This window comes from Crocuta crocuta, unplaced genomic scaffold, assembly GCF_008692635.1.
Source record: "Crocuta crocuta isolate KB4526 unplaced genomic scaffold, BGI_CrCroc_1.0 scaffold102, whole genome shotgun sequence".
NCBI lineage: Eukaryota > Metazoa > Chordata > Mammalia > Carnivora > Hyaenidae > Crocuta > Crocuta crocuta.
Genome location: NW_027530019.1, coordinates 4,447,868 through 4,470,708, shown reverse-complemented (window position 1 = coordinate 4,470,708; position 22,841 = coordinate 4,447,868). Strand labels below are relative to the sequence as shown.

The following is a 22,841-nucleotide window of genomic DNA, read 5'->3' as shown; positions in this document are numbered from 1 at the left end:
AGCTGGATTCTCTCCAGAACAGTAATTCAACTTCCTTATGGCTGTGACTGAGAATCTAAAGCCCACAGGTTCTCAGTGAACTCCTGCCCTGTCTACCTCCTGGGAACCGGGGACGTCTACCTTCCTACCTTCAACCTTCCCCCGCTCTCCCTGTACTCTCTGTTGTCATCATTTTCTTTGATGACCTCTAAACCTTGATTTTGCTTCTCTATTTCCTGATCTCTGTCCTGCATGCCCCTCATTCATCCCAATTCTCCCTGCCCCACTGGCTGAGCTTTGGCGGTCCTTTTTGCTACCACGTCCCTTCAAGTTTTTAACTCCACTATAGTTGAGAAGGAAATGTGAAGGGGTGGGACTGACAGGGGCCTGCAGAGAAATAAGTGGTCCGCCCACCTATCATGCAGCGCTCCTATCTCCAGGTGCACTCAGTAAGAATTTCTAAAGAAAAAAGGAGAAAAGAGATCCAGTAACTGCCCTGTCAGTCCCTGGTCATCATGCTTTTGTCAGAGGTTCTGGGCCAGGAGTGGAGGAACCTAAGGGAGGTCTTAGAGCCCAACCAGACCCATGACTCTGTGAGTCCCAGATCCGACCTCCTGAAGCTGACCCCTTCAGTATCTCTCAGAGTACCCAATTCCTAGTGGATTTAGAAACCTGTGTTTGAGTTGCAGGGATCTGTAACACCAGTATTCAGTGAGAGCTCACTCCCACAGAAATCCTGTACTGTAGATCTTGTTGTTGTTCCCACTTTACAGGTGAGCAAAGTGAGGCCCAGAGAGGTTCAGTAACTTGTTTGAGGTCACAAGTGACACATCAGGATATGAATCCAGGCAATCTAAGGTTAGAATACTAAAATGAATAAAAACCTCTTCCTTCAAGGATTTTATAGTTTAGTAAAGGCAGAATACAATAGGGGTTCTAAAGGTCTTACTACCAAAGGGCTACAGGAGAGTGCAGATGAGGAAGAATACATCAGGTTGGTGGCCAATGAATGGCCTTGTGGAAGATTCTGGATAGAATGACGGGAGGTCTCCCCAGGCAGAGACAGGAGCAGGAATTAAGAACAGAGAAAGGGGGGTGTCTGCATGGCTCAGTCAGTAGAGCGTCTGACTTCTGCTCATGTCATGATCTCCCATTTTGTGAGTTCAAGCCCCACATTGTGCTCTGTGCTGACAGCTTGGAGCCTGGAGCCTGCTTCAGATTCTGTGTCTCCTTCTCTCTCTACCCCTCCCCCACTACATTCTGTCTCATTTTCTCTCAAAAATAAACAAACATTAAAAAAAAAAAAAAAAAAAAACCAGGAAAAGGAAAGCACATTTATTGGAACTCACAGATGGGCCAGGAAAATAGTCATTAATTCCAACCAAAAACATCTTCCTCAGACATCATTTGTACTTTCTTCTGTCAATTACTGGTGCCTTCTCCCCATGCCCTGCCAAGAGAAGTTCAACTATATCCCCCAAGGATGAAGCAGTGTTTTCCAACACAGTGCCCTTTCCTTCACCTTCCACAGACAACAAAAAGCCAAGCAATTGCTTCATAGAAACCTTAACAAATACTTCAATCAAAGGAAACTTAAGAATCCAGTAAACACCTTTGAGTCCTCACAACTAACAACACTGTCCTCATAGATTTATTGGGCATAATGAACATTTGCTGAACTGAAGAATTAATAAAGCAAAACCTCAAGCAATGAGAACACCTAAAAGCTGTACAATTCTTTAAGAGTTTACAAAACACTCTCACACAATTCTGTCACTTTATTCTTTCAACAATCCTGTGAGACATAATATTGTTCCTGTTGTGTGAATAAGAAACCTGGAAAAGCTATCTCTGGTCCGACAAGCAGTAGATGAACTAAATTAATTCATGTAAAGTCCGTAGCCTTTACAAAGTCATCGTGAGAGCTTTGTCACTTCTAAAAGGCCCTTAGAGATTTAATGCCTTGCTCATGTCACACACAGTTTAAAGGGCAGAGCTAGAACTGGAATTTATAACTGTTCCCAAAAGTATACTCTTTCCTCTGGTTGGCTACAAAATCACTGGACCAGGAAAAACAAAGTGTTTTGCTTTGTTTTGCTTTGCTGGTGTTCAAAAACCAAAACCACAATGGTTAAGAATATTGGGATAGTAACCCCATAACCTGATGGAAAGATAAATTTGTAGAATTAATTGAAAGGTCATATCTGAATCTCCCGTTTAAGCCATTCCCACACATGGAGTTCTTTAACTTCTTTACCATCTACAATATTATCTTTTACTTTTGTAGGCCAAATAGAAGAATCCAAAATGGCTCATGCAATATGAGTATACTTACAGGAAAACAGCTTTGTTACGACAAAAATCAGGATGGAGTTGTAAAAATGAAAAAGGGTAAGAATGTAGGGGATATTTATACTTATAGTTTCAATTTTAGATCCAACAAATGTATGTTCAGTGTCTACTAATACATTTGAGATACACCTAAAACATTATTTTTTTGTAATTAATTTGAGAGGAATAAGAAAAGAATGGAAGAAAGGAGGAGAAAAGGAGAGTAATAATGAACAGCAGAGCTTTTACTTGCTTTGCTAATTTTTATTTTCTTTGGTCAAAAAAATCCTTACTTTATATATTTCACCCCCACAAACTAGTAATTACTTATCAACAGAACATTGGCCATATATTTTTTCTAATGTAGAAAATGGCATGTCGCCTCTCTGTACTTTAGCAAGGAGCTTCTTTTTCAGTGCAGCCTAGACCAACGTCTTAAAAAATCTTCCTCTGTAAATTTTCAACTTTCTACTGTCTCACATGTTTTTAAAAATAAGAAGGCTTATTTAAAACAACTACTGTGAAATGAATAACTGATTTGAAGGTATAAAATTTAAAATAACAAAGAGGGCAATTAGACCACCACAGGGCCACTTTGGAAGGGACTATGGTGTTGGGGAAAATTAGATAAGATGCCCTGATGGGTGAGAGATCCAAAGTCAAGACTGGAGTTGAGATCAGATTCATATTCCTCGTTCTATCATTTCTGAAGGTGAAATTTCCAACTCAGGTAGCAGAAGAATGCCTTTGTTTTAAAACAAAACCTTTACCATTGTAAACACCTAAAAAATGATTGCCTTTCTTCTGGGGGGACAGGAAGAGTGGAGGAAAGTGGATACTCTTTCAAATAAGCGAAACAATTAAATTCATGTAATGTTCAAATATGGTCATGGCCAGTAAGGGGTTTATTTCTACCACCAGATAGGAAAATCAAAACAAAACAGGATCACTGCTGTCAAGGAAACAAGGAAGATGTGCCTGGCTCCCAGGGTCCAAGTTCTGGCACTTTGCAGTGTATCTGTCTAACCATTTACTTGGTTCTTCTTCTAATGCAAGCCAATCTTATTACAGTAAGTAAATCACACTCTACATTTCCCCCTCCTGGTCCCCAGATTAAACAAGCAGCTCTGGAAATTCAGCCCAAACATGTTTTAAAGTTTCTATTTAAGTGAGGGTTCCTTGTCTGGAAAACAAAGGTAACTTCTAAATATGCCAGCTAATTAGCCATCTCAGGCAAGCTCCTTTCCTTGCTTAAAATATACTGGGGCACCTGAGTGGCTCAGACGGTTGGGCATCCGACTTAGGCTTAAGTCATGATCTCACGGTTCATGGGTTCGAGCCCCGCGTCCGGCTCTGTGCTGGCAGCTCAGAGCCTGGAGCCTGTTTCGATTCTGTGTCTCCCTCTCTCTCTGACCCTCCCCCACTCATGTTCTGTCTCTCTCTCTCTCTCTCTCAGAAATAAACTATAAAAAAATTAAAAAAATATATATATACTGATAAGCTGACATAAATTAATTTAGAATTCTAAGTGTGGACAACTAGAGGTTATGCATCAGAATTAGGTACAACATTCCGGGATCACTTCACTTCCAGCACCCAAGCCTGAAGACGAGATGGAAGCCCAGGTTCAAGGCAATTAGGATGACTTTTTTCAAAAATTGTTTTTAATGTGTCATTTATTTCTGAATGAGCAGGGGAGCAGGGGAGGGTCAGAGAGAGACGGAGACACAGAATCTGAAGCAGGCTCCAGGCTCTGAGCTCTCAGCACAGAGACTGACACGGGGCTTGAACCCACAAATCATGAGATCATGCCCTGAGCTGACGTTGGATGCTTAACGGACTGAAGCCACCCAAGTGCCTAATTAGGATGACTTTTAATGGGGTAAGGAGCCAGTATACGGTAGCAATTAGGAGTGGGGTTAAAACCCAGATGGCCTGGGTTTAAGTCCTGGCTCTCCTATTGGAAAGCTATTTGATGGCACTGCTTTCTCATCTGTAAAATGGAAACAATAGGACACAACCTGCCTTCCTTGAGTTAATGTAGAGATTAAATGAGTTAATCCTCAGAGAGCAGGAGTATATTCATAGTTCTAAATTCCTACAGCAGTTGACCCATACAAATGTTGAGCCTTAAAAAAAAGTTTTGTAGATGCCACATAGCTAGACAGACCTAGACAAATTCTGAACAAAGTGAGCTAATCAAGAGACACTGCAGAGTTTTGGCATCTGAAGAACTCCTTTCTTCACGTATCCACAGATTAAACCAAGAGAGCTGTAATTGTAGGAATCAGACTGAGATCAACAGAGATAAACACGTCATCTGTGTTATTAATAAAGCTCCCAGAAACCAGGCTACAGGTCTGTGGGCCAAATGGACTTGCTAATACTTGACCCCTATTAGACTCCTCTAGCTGTAGATAAGGAAGTTCTAAACTACCCGGACCCTCCAACCACCCCACCATAAGGATTTGCTTTTGCAAAACTGTTGGAATGGAAGAGCGGGGCTGAGGTACTGTGCACACAGGCAGAGAGCTCAAAGAGAAGGAGAAGGAAGGAGGCTCTAGGTCATGTGCACCACTCCCTGTCCCCAAACTCAGCAATCATAGAAGTCACTCCTGGCAGAAGGAAGTGGGCAAGATAGTACAAGAAACTCACAATATTATTCTGGGGCTGTCCCTCCAAGTGAAAATTAAGGAATGGGATGAAGGGAAGAGTGGAGAATAAGCATTCCCATCCCATCTTGTGCCATCCAATTAGGCAGCCACACATCACATGTAGCTACTTAAATATAAATTTTTTTTAAAAAAATCAAAATTAATTAAAATTAAATAAAATTTTAAATTAATTTCCTTACATGCACTAGCCACATTTTAAGTGATCAGTATCCACATGGGGCTGTTGGCTGTCACACCGAACAGCACAAATATACAACATTTCCTTCACTGCAGAAAGTTTTTTTTAAGTTATTTATTTAGCGACAGAGAAAGTGAGAGAGAGAGAGAGAGAGAGAGAATGGGGGAGGAGAGAGAAAGGGGGAATCCCAAGCAGGCTGTCAGCACAGAGCCCGCTGTGGGGCTCAAACCCACAAACTGTGAAATCATGACCTGAGCTGAATGAAATCAAGAGTCAGATGCTTAACCAACTGAGCCACGCAGGCACTTTTCACTGAAGAAAGTTCTACTGGACAGTGCTGGGACACATGGATTGCTGACTTCATGGAAATTTGTCTAAATGTGTGATTTATTTTAAACCAATGCAAACGAAACACCTGTTGAACCTGTCTTCTTCCACCTGATACGTACACTTTCACTTGCCTTCCGTGCATCATTCCACAGACAGTTTTGCAAAAGCAAGCAAGCACATGTACCATAACATAGAAAATAGGACTAAAAGAAGAATGAAGACCAAGGGAAATACAAATTAGAATATCCAGGCCAGAGGGCAAGTTGGAGCACAGATCAGCTACTCATGAGGTCCTACAGAGTTAGGAGATTTGGGAACTATGTTTGATTCCTGCCTTTCTGGGACTCACCCCAAAGAATGTGATAAATGAGCACACGATAGTATACAGTATTAGTGACCAAGTGATTTCAGTCTAATATTTACCCTTGTTAGAGCACATACAGGGGGCTCTTTAAGTACACTGTTTTTAAGAATACCTGAAATGGGAATATGCCTAGCATTGCCACTGAAATATTCAATTCCAAATAAAATAATAGTCTCTGAAAGTGAATGTTTCAGAGTTTCAACTGAGTTATTCTTATTTTTTTAATGTTCATTTCTTTTTTAGCAAGAGAGAGAGGGAGGGAGGGAAAGAAGGAGGGAGGGGGAGGGGTAGAGAGCAAGGGGGACAGAGGATTCTGACGCCTCTGCACTGACAGCAGACAGCCCCATGCAGGGCTCAAACTCAGGAAAGGTGAGAGCATGACCTGAGCCAAAGTCTGGTGCTCAACGGACTCATGCTCAACCAGGCGCCCCACAAGTGAGTTATTCTTGTAAAGAGATCTTGGGGTCACTCCTTTCTCCTATGGGAAAATGCCTCAAATTTAATGAAGAACACAACTTGACATAAAACTACACTGAACACAAAAATTTTCATAACTACTCCAATACACATTTGACATAAAGACTACAATAACTTGAACTTTTAGTCTCTGATCTGGTTAGCTCTTATTGCCCTTCATTTAATATGAACCACGGTTCATCACATATATTTTACTCATTGAACTGATCCCTTGAATTTTATCAAGGAAATTATAAGATAGGACACTTGAGAATATAGTACATTTGATATGCAAGGCAAAACTTCATTAATAGCATTTTATTAATTCAGATCAACAGACATTTTCTGATTGTGATTATTCAGGAAGAAGCATACTTTTTTTTGTCCTCTGGTTATCTTACCTTCAACTATATTGCAAAATAACAGTAATTACCCTATTATTAAGGGATAGTATTCAAAATACATGAGAAAAAACTTTTTAAAGTACTCAATTAATTTAAAAACTCTTATTTATATGAAATGATAGCTTGGTTCAAAATATTTTGTATCTATTGATTTAAAAGATCACAAAAGAAGGTGCCTGGGTGGCTCATATGGTTAAGTGTCTGACTCTTGATTTTGGCTCAAGTCATGATCTCACGGTTCCTAGGATCAAGCCCTGTGTCAGGCTCTGTGCTAGGTATAAAGCCTGCTCAAGATTCTCTCTCTCTCCCTCTCCCCTTCTCCTTTTCTCTCTCTCTCTCTCTCTCTCTCTCAAAACAAAAAAGAAAAAAGATCACAAAGGAAATAGACAAAGAGATATCACTCAGGCTATTCAAAGTAATTAATTAATATGTCTTTTACAAAATTTTATAATTGTGACTTCTTAGTATTACATTCTGGTATTCCCTTAATTATTATGAATTAGCACACATTTACCAAAGTTTCAAATGTAAATACTTCAGTACATATGCTATTTTAATGTGAGATAAATCCTTTAAACAGTACTAAATACTCACAGCAACAAATTGATTATTTTCTAATTTAACGATGTCTCCCACTTTGACATTCATCCACTTTTCATTCTGTAGTCTAAGAACAAAAACAAAATTAATTTTTTAATTAAGAGAATCAAGGGACTGTATTCACAATGAAACATCATATTAACAGAAGACTGTTCTGCAATGCTAAATTCAAAGGCCCTTACATAACTAAGTCTTTTACCAGAGTGATGTGAGACCTAAAGCCCAGAGAGGTCAAGTGATTTGTTCAAGGATACCCAGTGAGTTAGGGGTATCCCTAGGACTAAAGTCAAGATGCCTAACTCTTGGCTGTGTGCTCCATGGCGCCACCACCTCATGGTGCCAGCTTTGTATACCCACTATTAATTCTTGCTTACATTTCATTGGCCAGAACATTGGCCGGTTGGGCTGGGGGCCGGGCTGAAGACAGCAAGAAATTTAGTCACTGACATTCTTTTCAGACTCTACATTAATAAATATAGAAATAAAACATCACTGCAGTTGTCTTAGAATTCTGTTTAACTGGAGGCAAAGGAAAGTGGTCCAAGGCAATAGCCACAATGCAAGTACGAGGAAAAGAATACAAATTTTGGAAAGGACCTGAACGGCAATGGGTGATCAAAGCAGCCGTGAAAGACTGAAAGAGAAAGAACACTTACTCACATCCACAAGCACTGTGACTGAAGGACAGGCTTGGTGGCACTTCAATGGCTAGGATCAACAGCTCAGAATTGAGAACAACCTGGCCAAGAGGCTACACTGCTTTCTTTTCAGCTTATGTATATAATGGAGCTCCTAGTCCACCCCTCACCACAATGAAAAGGGCTTATGATAAAAAGCTATTGTGTTTAGTTGGTTCAGCCTGTTGTCACACATTAGAAAGACAGGCCATCTGGAAACAGACCACCTGTGGCAGTATACCACGATGCTCATCACTCCTTCTGAGACATAAACCAGCTTTGTTTTCCAAGTTGAAAGCCTCCCTCACACTTCTTTCTCAGCAATTCCCTTTTAAGAGAGAAGGCTGGGATGAGAAAGGCAGGTTCCCCAACAAGTTAAGGTGGGCAGGTTAATTTCATTGTGCAGTTTTTTAAAAAAAACAACCCAATTTACTTTATAGGCTGGAAAACAGTTTTAAATATTTATACAACTGTGAAATATGTCTCACACTATCAACCCTGCTGGGTTATTTGGCTTAAACACTCAAAGAATTTTTCTTTAATACAGATCCAAGTACATGTTGTTCTGGAAAGTTTTCAATTGGAGCATTTTCATCTCTAGCCAGAATTGAATCACTTTTCCAATGCCATACTTTTCTGCACTGTATCTACTTCAACAATGGGAGAACACACGAAGCCCTTCTAAATCTCATTTTATTTATTTTTACAGGTATGGATTATGCGCTAGTTTATTTCTCCTGGATACATCCCCTTTGGAGCATGACTGGCATTTCTCAGGGGACAGTATCTCAGATAAAAGCTGATGTGAATGGACTGAGAAGGAGATCACGTCTTTATGTATGAAAAATGCACTGCTACTGAATTGCCCTGAAGGGTCTACTGAAAGCACATCTGCTATGAGGGGAAGCTCAGATGATATGAAGTTTCATTTCCAAACTCTTAGTCCTCCTTACTATCCACTAAAGCTCTAGGAAGAACTGCATCCTAACTCTTCCACCCAAATGGAAAATCAACCAAAGTAAAGAGGGAACAACACAGGATCTCTTATACATTTCAATATGCACATTTGATTGGTTAAGTTTGAACAGATAGATAGCAACAGCCACTATTTGGGAGAACAAACCAAAACCTGAGTTTTAATTTTTTTTTTATTTCTAACTTTTTTTTCTCAAGTTCATTATCTTATTTCTTTCTGTAGAACCAAAGCAATTAGAAAGAAATCATTGTAAGTGTGGTGGTATCCATGGGAAGTACTTGAATTAACTGCTACACTTGGAAAAATACTAGAACAAAATCTCTTTAAAAAAAAAATTTGCAGGGGCACCTGGGTGGCTCAGTTGGTTGAGCGTCCGACTTCGGCTCAAGTTATGAACTCACGGTTTGTGAGTTCAACCCCCCACATCAGGCTGTGTGCTGACAGCTCAAAGCCTAGAGCCTCCTTCGGATTCTGTGTCTCCCTCTCTCTCTGCCCCATTCCTGCTTGCACCTCCCCCGTCTCTCAAAAATGAACAGAGGCACCTGGGTGGCTCAGTCGGTTAAGCGTCCGATTTCGGCTCAGGTCATGATCTCATGGTTGGTGGGTTCGAGCCCCTTATTGGGCTCTGTGCCGACAGCCAGCTCAGAGCCTTGAGCCTATTTTGGATTCTGTGTCTCCCTCTCTCTCTGACCCTCTCCTGCGCTCGCTCGCTCTCTCTCTCTCTCTCTCCCTCTCTCTCTCAGAGCATTAAAAACATTAAAAAAAGAAAAAATGTTAAAAAATTTTTAAATAAAAATTTAAAAAGAAAAAAATTTGCGGAACCTAGAGTATACAAAGAATCACTGTAAATATGCAGCTTTATCAAAACCATATAAAGAAAGATAAAGCAGAGGAAACTATCTTCCCTTATGGCAGGGAAGATGCCCTCATGCCAGGTGCTCATGCCCATTCCCCTCACACCTACCTGCACCCCTACCCGTATTTTAACCTCTACTTTCTAACTTGCTAAATAGTCTCAAAAGTAGAAAAACACTCAGATTAAGTGTTTACTAAGCTCTTGCTAAGATCTATTAATCTACTAGTGTCATCTGACAGGCAAAGAAAGCAGAAAAAAACTGCACACCATATATGAACCCAGGATCCCTTACTTTATCTCAGTCAAGCCCTCTTTCTTTTTCTCTCTTGACACCTGTGTGCCCAGAACATATGTGTATCAGTCTCTCTGACTTCCTTTTCCCAGAAGTCCCCTTTGTTATTCCAGATATCTTCCAACACGTGCTCTACCTTGACCACATATCCTTCTCTACTTACCCCAATGGACAGTTCTCCCCTTAAAAGGAGCATTACAAAGATTTTGTTTCCAAAGTGTATGCTTAACAGTATTTGAGACCTTAAAACCTTTCTGGTATGTTTATGTACAAATTCCACAGCACACAGTATCATTTCTGCAGACCATGGGCTCTGGAAAACCTTCACCAGGCAAAACTGCAGGTTGGCACAAAATTTTTCTGAACTTGAAGCAAAATATTGTTGGGAAGGTACATAACTGTGGGAGAAATTTCCTTGAAAGAAAGATTATCCCAACCTAATCACCAACCTGGCAAGAAACAGCAAGCAGTATCCCCTGCTTACTCTATCAATAACCCCAACAACAGACAGACACACAGACCTATCTGTTAGATTTGTGGACAGCACCCTGCCAAGAAAACAGCATAACCCTTACAAAGTGAGCTTATGATAGAAGGTCATCTTATGACTTCAAACAGTTAATAGAAAGTAAATGAAGAATAAGAGGAAGAAGCACAAAAATGGATTATTTTAGAAAGGAAAAGTAATACTCTACATGTATAATTAGAGTTTTGAGGGAAAAGGTCTATAATATTAGTAAACAACAGGCTATGTGTGATATCTTGGTTAAACCCCTTATTTGAATGTATATCTGTCAAAAAATCTGGAAGTGTATAATACAATCAAAGCGGGGAGGGGTTTAATATTATTTTTAATTTTATTTCCTATTCTATCTTGGCAGATAATTATTACTACATTTAACTAGGATTTCAGAGAGATGTTTCAATGAGCACTCAGGGTCTTAACTACAATAGTATCCAAACTTACTGAACAAGTATAAACTGATGAAGACCTGCAAATGAATTAAAATCTATATTTTAAATCCAACCATTTTTTTCTTTTCCTACCCACTACCACCAACACTGATGACACATCAAAGACATACCAACAAGACTAGAGGGGCAGACCGGAAGATTTACTTTAAAGCTTATCTTCAAAATATTTCTAAACTTCTTCTAAGATTTTAGCTTGTATAGTGATTGCATTTTGTCATCATTCTGAAACAATGAAAACAGTCACTCCCCTGGCTCTCCATGTGCGGTGCAGCTGTTCTCGGGGCTCATGTCTGCAGCAACCCTGCATCACAGCTCTGTGAGGGGGATACAAGATGGCCTCATGGGCTGCAAGAATATTTGGCTCCACAGACTTGGCCTTTACCTTTGTCAAGGAAAGCCCTTCTGCTCTCATAAAGGAATTAACAATATATGAATATTCTGAGGGCAAGTTAATTCATTTAATTGTACTGAATCCAGAAATTCAAAGATTTTAAAATAAGCTTTATTGGAAGCTTATTGCATATCATTACATAATTATCTCACATTTTGAAATGACATAGTCAAAATAATATACCTCTGAATCAGGTTTTTCTAAAATAGATGCAGTCATGATATAGACTTTACCTTAGTAAACTCAAGCCAATGGCTAAATAATAAGCCAAATTAAAAAAAAATTTCATAAAATTTAAATTCCAAAGTCATCAGAAAACATATGAAGTTACACTGCCACTGAATAGCAATTAGAATTGCTTTGAGGAAGGAAGTTTTTTTAAATATACCCACTAACTATATACCTATTCTCAGAACATCAGAGAATCTGAGAAAAGGTAGTGAGAGATACCAACTGTATTTAGTAACTGTTAATAAATTAGTCTGAATCTGCTTCTTCCTAATGTGACATACAGAGCTGCTAGGCTATGCTGAGCAACTTCTTAAGAAAATGCAATTCCAAGAGTGATATCGCACCTACCTACCCTGCTCTCTATTGTTGAACTATTGGCTCTAGAGGCATTAAGAAATCAAGCATTTGCTTTGAGCAAGATACCAAGCTGATTGCTGAAGCTTAAGGGACATAAGGAGATCTTCAAAGGGTTCCTCAAGGCTCCTGTCATCCTTTCCATACTTTAATACTTTTGATTGCCCATTAGATCCTGAAAAGAGAATTTCCTCAAAGCTACAGAAGATATGTTGGGGTACTACAGAGATAAGATCATAAAGAAGGTCAATATAATTGACCTCCGCTAATTAACCAGTCAATCCACATCCATGAGTTTGGCTCCTTCTTTAATTTCAAGCCCATATCAGACCTATAACATACAAAAACATTCTTCTACCCACACAGACCTTGTTTAATTCACCACTGTATCCCCAGGACCCAGAATAATGCCTAATTTGCAGCCAGAACTCAATAAATATTTGTTGACTAGGGCACCTGGGTGGCTCAGTCGGTTTAGTGTCCAGCTCTTGATTTCAGCTCAGGTCATGATCTCACGGTTGGTAAGACTGAGCCCTGCTTGGGGCTCTGCACTGACAGTAAGGAGCCTGCTTAGGCTCCTCCCTCTGCCTCTCTTTCTGCCCCACCCTGGATCATGCATGCACACACATACACATACACACACACGTGTGTACGCACGCGCACCCACATGTGTACAAAATCCAGCCAGGACTGGAATCTGAGTCTGTCTAACCACAAAGCTCATGTTCCTAATATATCTATATGTATTATTCTTTATTACTTCATTCAGTGATTACTACATCTTGCCTATTTAGAAAGAGGATGGACCCTAAAGGGCTGAAGGGATTTCATCAAGAGCAATATTACGTACCACCATGTTTAAAAACAGCTGATCCCAAAACAGCTTACAGTCATGGTCCCCTGACACAAATTTTCAGTGGACAGCAGCAGCGTTTGTTTTTTTTTCCAATTCCACTGCTGTCAGAGCCACAGGAGAGTAAGACATAAAGCTTGGCCCTAATCCTCTAATAGACTAGTGAACAGGATCTCATTACATTGAGAAGGAGCATAATATTTATATCTTTGGAATCTATTTTGAAAAATGCAGATGTTTCCCTCCTTTTCCTCCCTTCTTATTCACACAGTGCTTATGCTGAGGCAGAGTCACACAGGGAGGTCTGAGATCAGCGGCTGAAGAGGCTTGCATACCAATTTGCCCAAGGGGGAAGGGTGGGAGGAAGGAGAGATGATAAAAGACGTAGTTCTTCAGCATGGATAATTTAGTTTAATGATTTGCTGAGAAAAAGTAATCAATTTTATAGATGTCCTGCCTAATTTATATAAATCCTTGCAGATTCCATTGTGCATTATATGGATGGAGAAACACATATACAATTTAGCCCACTATTCTCAAAAGAGAATAATCAATTCACTAAGTTTCACCTGAACAATAAACCTACTGAGAGTTGTGCAAAAAATGTATTCTCTTTGATCATTTCCCTAAGCTGAAACCCTTCTGAAACAGCCCCTAAGCTCCTGTCTTCTGTAAATTCTTAGTAGGATTCTAATAACAGATGCCTAAGAGATGATGAGACCACAAGAAAGTCAGAAGAAAACTATTTCAAAGGAAGATTATTACAATCTCCTCTCACATATGAATGCTGAAGGAAATGCCTCAGATTGGCCATAGAGAAAACAGAGCTGGTTGTGTCTAGTCTGATTTCTGGGCACTAGCTTCAGAAAGAGATCTGTGTACAAGAAGTTTATAGGCAAGTTCTCTTGGCATTGACACCTGTGGGAGAGTGAAGGAAACAGTTGGGCAGAGAGGAGTTGGGCTATTGATACAATCACAACAAAGGCTCAGCCAACTTCATGGGGAGCTCCAGAGCTGGAATGGGCCCTTCAGAGCTGGATCAAGGGGGCCAGACCATTATAGCTTGGCATTGCTCACTTACTGGATGCAGTGTGACTTCAGCAAGAAGGGCTGACCTTGAGCAAAACAGTTTTCCTCAGCCAATGGCAATTCCCAGAGGGGCCTGATAATTGAGAGTTTTGTGTAGGCAGCACTCCTGGTAGCTGGGGAAATGTGCTCTGCAGTCTGGAAGGGGGCTATGGGTGGCACAGCAGAGCATCCCCTACAAACTGAGAGCCCACTTCCCAATTTTGCTATTGCATGCTCTTAAAATTAGATTAGTTTTCCATTTTAAATGATTTCACCTTTCTCTAGTTCCAATTTCAGTTCTGTAAAGTCAATAGGAGCACCTGCCATGAGTCTCTGTGCTCCCCACTCCATTTTATAACTTTTGGGGAAAAATCTGTAAAACTTTAGGTTGCCCAATTCACTGCAATGATTAGTAAATGAAATTGAAAGATAAATTTTTAGTAATTCACCATAAAAAATTCTGTGCTGATAACTACCCACTACCCACATATCTCAGAATGTCTATGGGGAAAAAAAATCTCTGTTCCTAAAATACTCCTCATATGAAGAACATATTTTGATGAAAAAAAAAAACTAGCTATCACCTTAGTCTGAGTAGATCAACCATTCTCTTCATCTAAATTGCCACACCTTATTTTGAGAAATCAGAGAATAAGCTCTGACTCGGCTCAGTAGTGAATTACAGCAACTCTTTCTGAAAAACCCCAAAAGAAGATAGTTCTCACTGGAGGAGAATGAAGCCTGAGATCTTGGTTCCAGGATTAAAAGCCTTTATTATGCTTTCCATTACTATTTTTTTAATGCTAATGTTTATTTATTTATTTAGAGAGTGAGAACATGCACATGAGCAGGGGAGGGGCAGAGAGAGGGGAGAGAGAGAATCCCAAGCAGCCTTTGTACTGTCAGCACAGAGCCCGATGTGGAGCTCAGTCTCACAAACCATGAGATCATGACCTCAGCTGAGATCAAGAGTCAGAACTTAACTGACTGAGCCACCGTCACATTGCTGTTCTTTTTCATTTAATTTTATTTATTTTAGAGAGAGGGTGTGTACACAGGAGAGAGAGAGAGAGAGGGAGAGAGGGAGGGAGGGAATCCCAAGCAGGCTCCACACTGACAGCATGGAGCCTGACACAGGGCTCTAACTCATTAATATGAGATCATGACCTGAGCTGAAACCAAGAGTTGGACACTCAACCAACTAAGCCACTCAGGTGTCCCCATCACTGCCATGCTTAAACAATTTTCCTATATGGGGCAATGTTAAGAGAGAACCAAAGGTCTATTAAGCCAGAAAAGAAATATTAGCTGGTTAACATGCCAAGTAATAACACATGCCATACCACTAAATATAAGGCAGTGATGTCTCTTGTGTGATTTGATTTGCTCCAGTCAGAGAACCTAGTATTTCTGGAAATAGTAATCCTGATTTTGTGGCACAAAGGACTACTATGGACATTAGTGGAAGATCATGAGTTTATTTACTTATTAGATTTATAGTCATAGTAAGTCCTACACACTTTTTAAAAAAGTTTTTAAATGTTACTTTAAAGTAGTTTGTACTGTTTATCATTTTGAGTTTCTTAGCAATAGGATAGGATGTAGGTAGAATTCTCAATTAGATCACCATCAGTAGCACGTGAAGTACCCTCTCCCTTCATTAATGAATTCAAGACTGCCCCATATGTGCAAAATGAATACTGTGAGCCAGGGACTGAGTGTCAGAGCTACAAGTGGAATTAGATACAAACTATGGTTATCAAGGAACCAAGAGACTAGTGGGAAATATAAATCTGCCTCTTAAAGAACACCAGTTAAATCATCTTTCCCTTCTGATACCTGGAGCATGTGGATATTGTTTTAGCAGCAATGAAGAATACCTGTACTCCAGGAGAATGATCTCAGTATTCGACTGTTTGCCATACAGCTGTCATCAAAAGCCCAGCAAGAAAACGGATAGGCCAGAGAAATTGTCTAATAAAGTATATATCAACTTTCATTCCTCAAGATATTCCCATCTTTGTCCCCTTATACAATGAGCTCATCAGAAAACTATATGCCTGGACTGTATTACTCTGGTCCCTCTAGACTTGACTTTTCATGGCTTAACATCATGCCAACAGATTTCAGTCAGGATTTGCTCATGGTCATGAGTAAAATATCTCTACTTTTTGAGGATTCAACCATTATGTCATTCATATTCCTCTCAGGACCAGGGTAAGTCTTATTGCTCACAATTATTAGAATACTTCTTTTCACTGGGTCATCAGTTTTGTATCCTAGACCATTACGAAGAGAGACAAAGTTCAAAGTTATGTTTCAAATTCATGAATGACAAATCCTAATGGATTATTTAAACAAAAAAACAAAAACTTGCGCACTTTATAGTAAAGACTCTATCCTTTGAAGATGACATTCTTAAAAGGAAGAATCCTGACCTCCTATTTATGAAAGGAACAATGTAACATAGTGGGAAGTCTGTGTCATTAGAATCAGAAGACATGGACTTGGGTCCAAGTTCACCATGCATCAGCCATGTAACTTGGGCAAGAAGTTGACCAAAATTCAAATTCCCCACTATGACCTACATAAATTGGTTTAGCTAACCCTCAGAATGCTTCTCTTTCCTAAGACTAAAGTCTTTTAAGTGGGATAAACTCATCTGACATTTCAACATCTGTCTATCAAGACATCTATGAATGTCATGGAAGATAAATTTATGAAATCATTTGTAATTTATAAAATAATATATAAAGTACTGTGACTACTTTTTATTATTATGAAGTACCTCATTATAAGGATGGTACATTCTGATTTTTACTTCAAGTCTTCAAATGAGCGACCTATATTCAGTACCTCCACTTTCTAACTGTCCATGCATCTCCAATTAGGATTCTGTCTCCATCCCTCCAACTGCAGCCTCTCTTCATACTGCTAAATCCAAGGATCAGTTCTCAGTCTTTACTTTACTCAGCATACTTAGCTACACTTTATTTTCTTTAAATCCAGAGCACCACATTCTCTTGATTGTGCTCTTACTTCCTCAGACACTCTTGCTCAAATCTTTACCCAGCCTTCTCGACCTTTATTCCATTTTCAATCCTTAAAGCATCCCAGAACTTCTCTCTTTACTATCTACTATCTGGACTCTCTCCCTAAGTGGCCAGATGACTTTCAGATAGATCTTCAGGTCTCTCCCCTAAGTTTCAACTGCCCATTCTGTATCTATGCAGAATGGCTAATATCTCAATAGAATTCTAGTCTCTCAGTCCAGTCAAAACAAAAACAAAAAAAACAAACAAAAAGAACCACTACCACAATAGCACGGTCCTTCCCAGTCTCCCCCATCCTGGAACCTCAGCCAAGAACCATGGACTTGCGATTTCTCTCTTCACACAACACCCATTACGGCAGCACTCTTACTGGCTCTACCCTCAAAATGCATTTCAACCTTTGGGTATTAGATGACATTAAGGGAGTATCATAGCTAAATATATTTTAAACCCTTATCTGTTCAAGAAAAATACTAAAGTATTTACTGGTAATATGATGTGACATAACAGGATTTGCTTTTAAAATACCCCAGAATATAATGGATACAAAAGTTAGAATGGATACAAAAGTAGCAGAAAGTTGGTGACTGCAGTCGATCAATACATAAATAAGAATTCATTATACTGTTCTATTTTCATGTGTTTGAAAATCTATAATAAGATTTATTTCTATTTTTTATAACCTGCGTTGCTCCCACCATGTCTGTGGAATCATCTCACCTGGACAACAGTAAGAAACTCCTAATTTGTTATTCTAATTCTGCTATTGCCCCTTTCTGCAGTCCACTGTCCACACAGCATCCAGGAAATCTTTTTGTCATTCCATCCTATTCTCCTGCCTAGAACCCTCCAACATGTTCTCATTACATTGAGTATAAAAGTAGAATTCTCCACAATGACCTCCAAGAATTGGTTCTTGCCAACCCCTAAGAGCTTACCTTTATCACAAAACTTAAGCCACAGTATATATCCTACTATCAAGTTCATTTCACTTTGGGGATTTTATACTTGTGGTTCCTTTTATCCAAGATTTTGACATGGCTAGCTCACTCTCAAATCTCATCTACCCAAGATGCCTTCTCTGGCCACCTTATTTGAAATCACTTCCTCATTTTTAATCTCTCTTCTATGATACTTTTTATTTTCTTTGTTGTACTTGTAACACCTGAAATCATACTATTTGCTTATATTTTATCATTTGTCTTCTCCACTTATAGTAGGCCGCTTAGGGCAGGGATTTTTCTGTCCTGCTCATTTTTGTATCCCCAATATGTAGGACAGTGCTGGCTCTCTATATATTTATTGAATGAATATTTGAATGGACTAGCTTTTTACATGGTCATTCGTGCTGCATGCTTAGCGTATGTAACTCTCTGGGGGTGAAGTGAGTAATAGTTTCACATGGCTACACCTGCTGGGGAGGCTCTAAGAAAGTAGCCCTAGCAGAGGTATCTGCAAGATATGGAAAGAGGGTAAGGAAAGGATGAATCATTTCAGGCAAATGTTAACAGCTTAGAGAATAATAGCATTCTTAATTTTCCTCAAAGTGTAAACTTTTGACTTGTATTTCAGATGGCTATACAGGAAGATGCACATCCCACAGGAATGCCAACTTCTTTCATGTCTTTGAGTTCCCAACTTCTTTATCATTATCTATGTCATGAATGAATGTTGCTGTTTGAAAGAGTAAATGGCTTCTGCTGACTTCAACAAGTAGGGAGTACCTACTATATATCAGGCAGTGGGACAAGCACTAGGGCTAATTACAGTGTACTTCCTGGTCCAAAGAGGCCCACAGCCAATGGGAAGTCTAAAGTGGACTAAGTATTAAAATTCTGGGTTAACTCTCACCTGTGGGAAGACAAAAAGAATACTCATTGCCATTGCCTACCTGCCTGACATAGATTTGCAGATTTAGAAAAGCAAATAGTTCTGTGTGATTATTGGCAATGGTAGAAAGGCAAACTGGGGAAAAAAAAAAAAGCATGATTGCAATAGGTGCTTTGATGGTAAGAAATGGGTAGGGGAGTTACTAAGGAGTTTTCAATAAGAATAGTTTTTTAAAAAAATCAATACAGTGAAAAGGAGAGAAAGCTTATGGTAGAAAGTGAAGACAGAAAAAAATGGAAGAACATTCCATGATCCTAGATAAAAAGAATATTGTTAAAATGTCAATACTAACGAAAGCAATCTACATATCCAATGCAATCCCTATCAAAATGATACTAGCATTCTTCACAGAGCTAGAACAAACAATCCTACAATTTGTATGGAACCCAAAAAGACCCCGAATAGCCAAAGAAATCCTGAAAAAGAAAATCAAAGCCAGAAGCTTCACAATCCCAGACTTCAAGATGTATTACAAAGCTGTAATCATCAAGACAGTATGGTACTGGCACAAGAACAGACACTCAGATCAATGGAGCAGAATAGAGAACCCAGAAACGGACCTATAAATGTATGGCCAACTAATCTTTGACAAAGCAGGAAAGAGTATCCAATGGAATAAAGAGAGTCTCTGCAGCAATTGGTGCTGGGAAACTGGACAGCAACATGCAGAAAAATGAACCTGGACCACTTTCTTACACCATTCATAAAAATAAACTCAAAATGGATGAAGGACCTAAAGGTAAGACAGGAAGCCGTCAAAATCCTTGAGGAAAAGCAGGAAAGAACCTCTTTGACCTTGGCCGCAGCTACTTCTTACTCAACACATCTCTGGAGGCAAGGGAAACAAAATCAAAAATGAACTATTGGGACCTCATCAAGGTAAAAACTTCTGCACAATGAAGGAAATAATCAGCAAAACTAAAAGGCAACCGAAGAAATGGGAGAAGATATTTGCGAGTAACATATCAGAGAAAGGGTTAGTATACAAAATCTATGAAGAACTTCTTGAACTCAACACCCAAAAAACAAATAATTCAGTGAAGAAATGGACAAAAGACATCAAATAGACACTTCTCCAGAGAAGACATCCAGATGACCAACCAACACATGAAAAAATGCTCAACATCACTCATCATCAGGGAAAGACAAATTAAAACCACAATGACATACCACCTCACACCAGTCAGAATGGCTAAAATAAACAACTCGGGCAACAACAGATGTGGGTGAGGATGTGGAGAAAGAGGATCTCTTTTGCACTGCTGGTGGGGATGCAAACTGGTGCAGCCACTCTGGAAAACAGTATGGAGTTTCCTCAAAAAATTAAAAATAGAACTACTCTACGACCCAGCAATTGCGCTACTAGGTATTTATCCAAGGGATACAGGTGTTGCTGTTTCAAAGGCACCCATGCACTCCAATGTTTATAGCAGCATTATCATCAATAGCCAAAGTAAGGAAAGACCCCAAATGTCCACTGACGGATAATGGGACAGAGAAAGCCCAAACGTCCATCGATGGATGACTGGATTAAAAAAATGTGGTGTGTCTGTATATGTACATACATACACAATGAAGAATTACTCAGCAATCAAAAAAATAAAATTTACAACTACATGGATGCAACTAGAGTTTATTATGCTAAGCAAAATTAGCCAGAGAAAGACAAATATCATATGACTTCCCTCATATGAAGTATTTAAGGTAAAGAACAGATGAACATAAGGGAAGGGAAGCAAAAATAATATAAAAGCAAGAAAGGGGACAAAACATAAGAGACTCTTAAATACAAAGAACAAACTGAGGGTTGCTGGAGCGCTGTGGGTCGGGGAATGGGCTAAATGCGTAAAGGGCATTAGGGAGGACACTTGATGGGATGAGCACTGGGTGTTATACATAGGGGATGAATCACTGGGATCTACCTCTGAAATCATTATAGCACTACATGCTAACTTGAATGTAAATTAAAAAATAAATTCAAAAAAATGAGTATCTTTCATCTGAGATATTTTACAGAAAGAAAATTGTTAGGAATGTAGATAACTTAGTAAAACCCAGTGTGCACACTACGTCAGCAAACACCTTGAAGCAATTTCTCTGTATATAACATAGCAATGTCACTGCTTCCCACTGGAGGAATTCACTAGAAGACAAAATTTAAACTACATTCTCAAACAGAACACATAAAAAAGTACTGTATGCCAATAATAAGCAATGAATATAAATAAGTCATTGAAAAGAGAAATGCAGTTACTAAACATTAAAAGAATAATCACCTTCAGTAGAAACCAGTGAATTTTTAAAACAGCAAGATACCTGTTTATTCTTACCCAGTTGGCCTAAATTTCCTAAAAGATAATACTCAAAGTTGCCATGATATTGTGGAAAAAACACTCATTTGTTCAAAGGGGAAGATAAATGGCCTCATATTTCCTTGAAAGTAATTTAACAATACACATTAAGAATCTTTTTTTAAAAAAAATTTTTTTTTTTATTAATTTCTAGGAGAGACAGAGATAGAGACAGTGTGAGCAGGGGAGGGTCAGAGAGAGAGGGAGTCACAGACTGAAACAGGCTCCAGGCTCTGAGCTGGCAGTCAGCACAGAGCCCGATGCGGGGCTCGAACCCACGAACCGCGAGATCATGACCTAAGCAAAAGTCGGACACTTAACCAACTAAGCCACCCAGGCGCCCCAAGAATCTTTTTTAAAAGGTAATGTAGTTTCCTAGAAACACAGACTAAACAAATAGAGATGTTTATGAAACTGATGTTCAAAGATATTTCTTTGACATGTATAAAAACAAGAAAATTAGAAACAAACAATAGGGGAATAATCAATGCATCTATTATTCACTAATAAAATGTTTTCAAAACAATTTTAATGCCATATGTGAGTTAGCGTGTCAAAAAGTAGAATACAAATTATATGTGTTGCATGGGTTTTTGCATATGTGCATATTTGCAAACAACAAACAAATACAACAGCAAGGGAGAATACTTTTGTCTAAAAAGTACAAATTTTTACTATTTGAGATTTCTTACATTTGTTAATGTTTATTTATTTTGAGAGAGAGAGAGATAAAGAGAGATGGAGCTCAAGTGGGGGAGGGGCAGAGAGCGAGGGGAAGAGCCTGAATCTGCAGCAGGCTCCAGGCTCTGAGCTGTCAGCACAGAGCCCCATGAGGGCCTTGAACTCATGAACTGCAAGATCATGACCCATGCCAAAGTCAGACACTTAACGGACTGAGCCATCCAGGCTCAGATTCCTACATTTTTAATTGATTAATTTTAGTTAAAGACTCAGCTTTTCCAGGAAGTCTCCTCTAGCCCTAGACTGGGCTAAATACCTGTTTTCAGTACTTCCACGGCAGTCCTTAACACCTGCATCATCATACTGAAACCATCCACTTATTTATCTCCCTCCTCCACAAACTGTGAAGCCATACAGCAAGCAATGGCACGTTAATCATCTTTGGTACACTGAAGATACTCATTATTTGGGGGAACTAAGGCAAGCCTATGCATTCTTCTTTGATTCAGAGCAGCCACATGTCTGGCTTTAAGAGCACCAGAATAATAACTCAACTTATTTCAACAAGATTGGCTCTATTGTCGAGCTCCATAAGTTTTTCTAATTCAAGCCATTGGGTTTTCGGTGTAAACAGAACACCAATATTCTCCCCTGCCCCAACCTGAGGCATGAGCTAGAGCTCCCAAACTAATCTACTATTCCTGGACCCTGAAGATCTAAGGTAAATTTGGCTTTTGATGAAGGCCCTTACTCATCCATTGCCCCATGTTCCATAAACAATACTTTTGTAAATCCCTGGAACAGCTGAGAGCTTTGGGTTGAGGATTGATATATCAAGTGATGTTTCCACTTCTCATATTCTAGAGGTAAGGGAAG

At 39.3% G+C, this 22,841-nt stretch overlaps 1 protein-coding gene across 3 annotated transcripts in view; it reads right to left on the bottom strand.

Annotated features, from left to right (window-relative positions):
• The window catches only part of ATP8B4 (ATPase phospholipid transporting 8B4 (putative)), a 232,666-nt gene that overhangs the window by 113,779 nt on the left and 96,046 nt on the right, over positions 1 to 22,841 (bottom strand). For all 3 annotated transcript variants that reach the window (XM_077764430.1, XM_077764428.1, XM_077764429.1), the window contains exon 7: positions 7,312 to 7,384. In XM_077764430.1, coding sequence (XP_077620556.1) covers positions 7,312 to 7,384 — 73 coding nt within the window. The remainder of the gene's footprint in view (positions 1 to 7,311; positions 7,385 to 22,841) is intronic.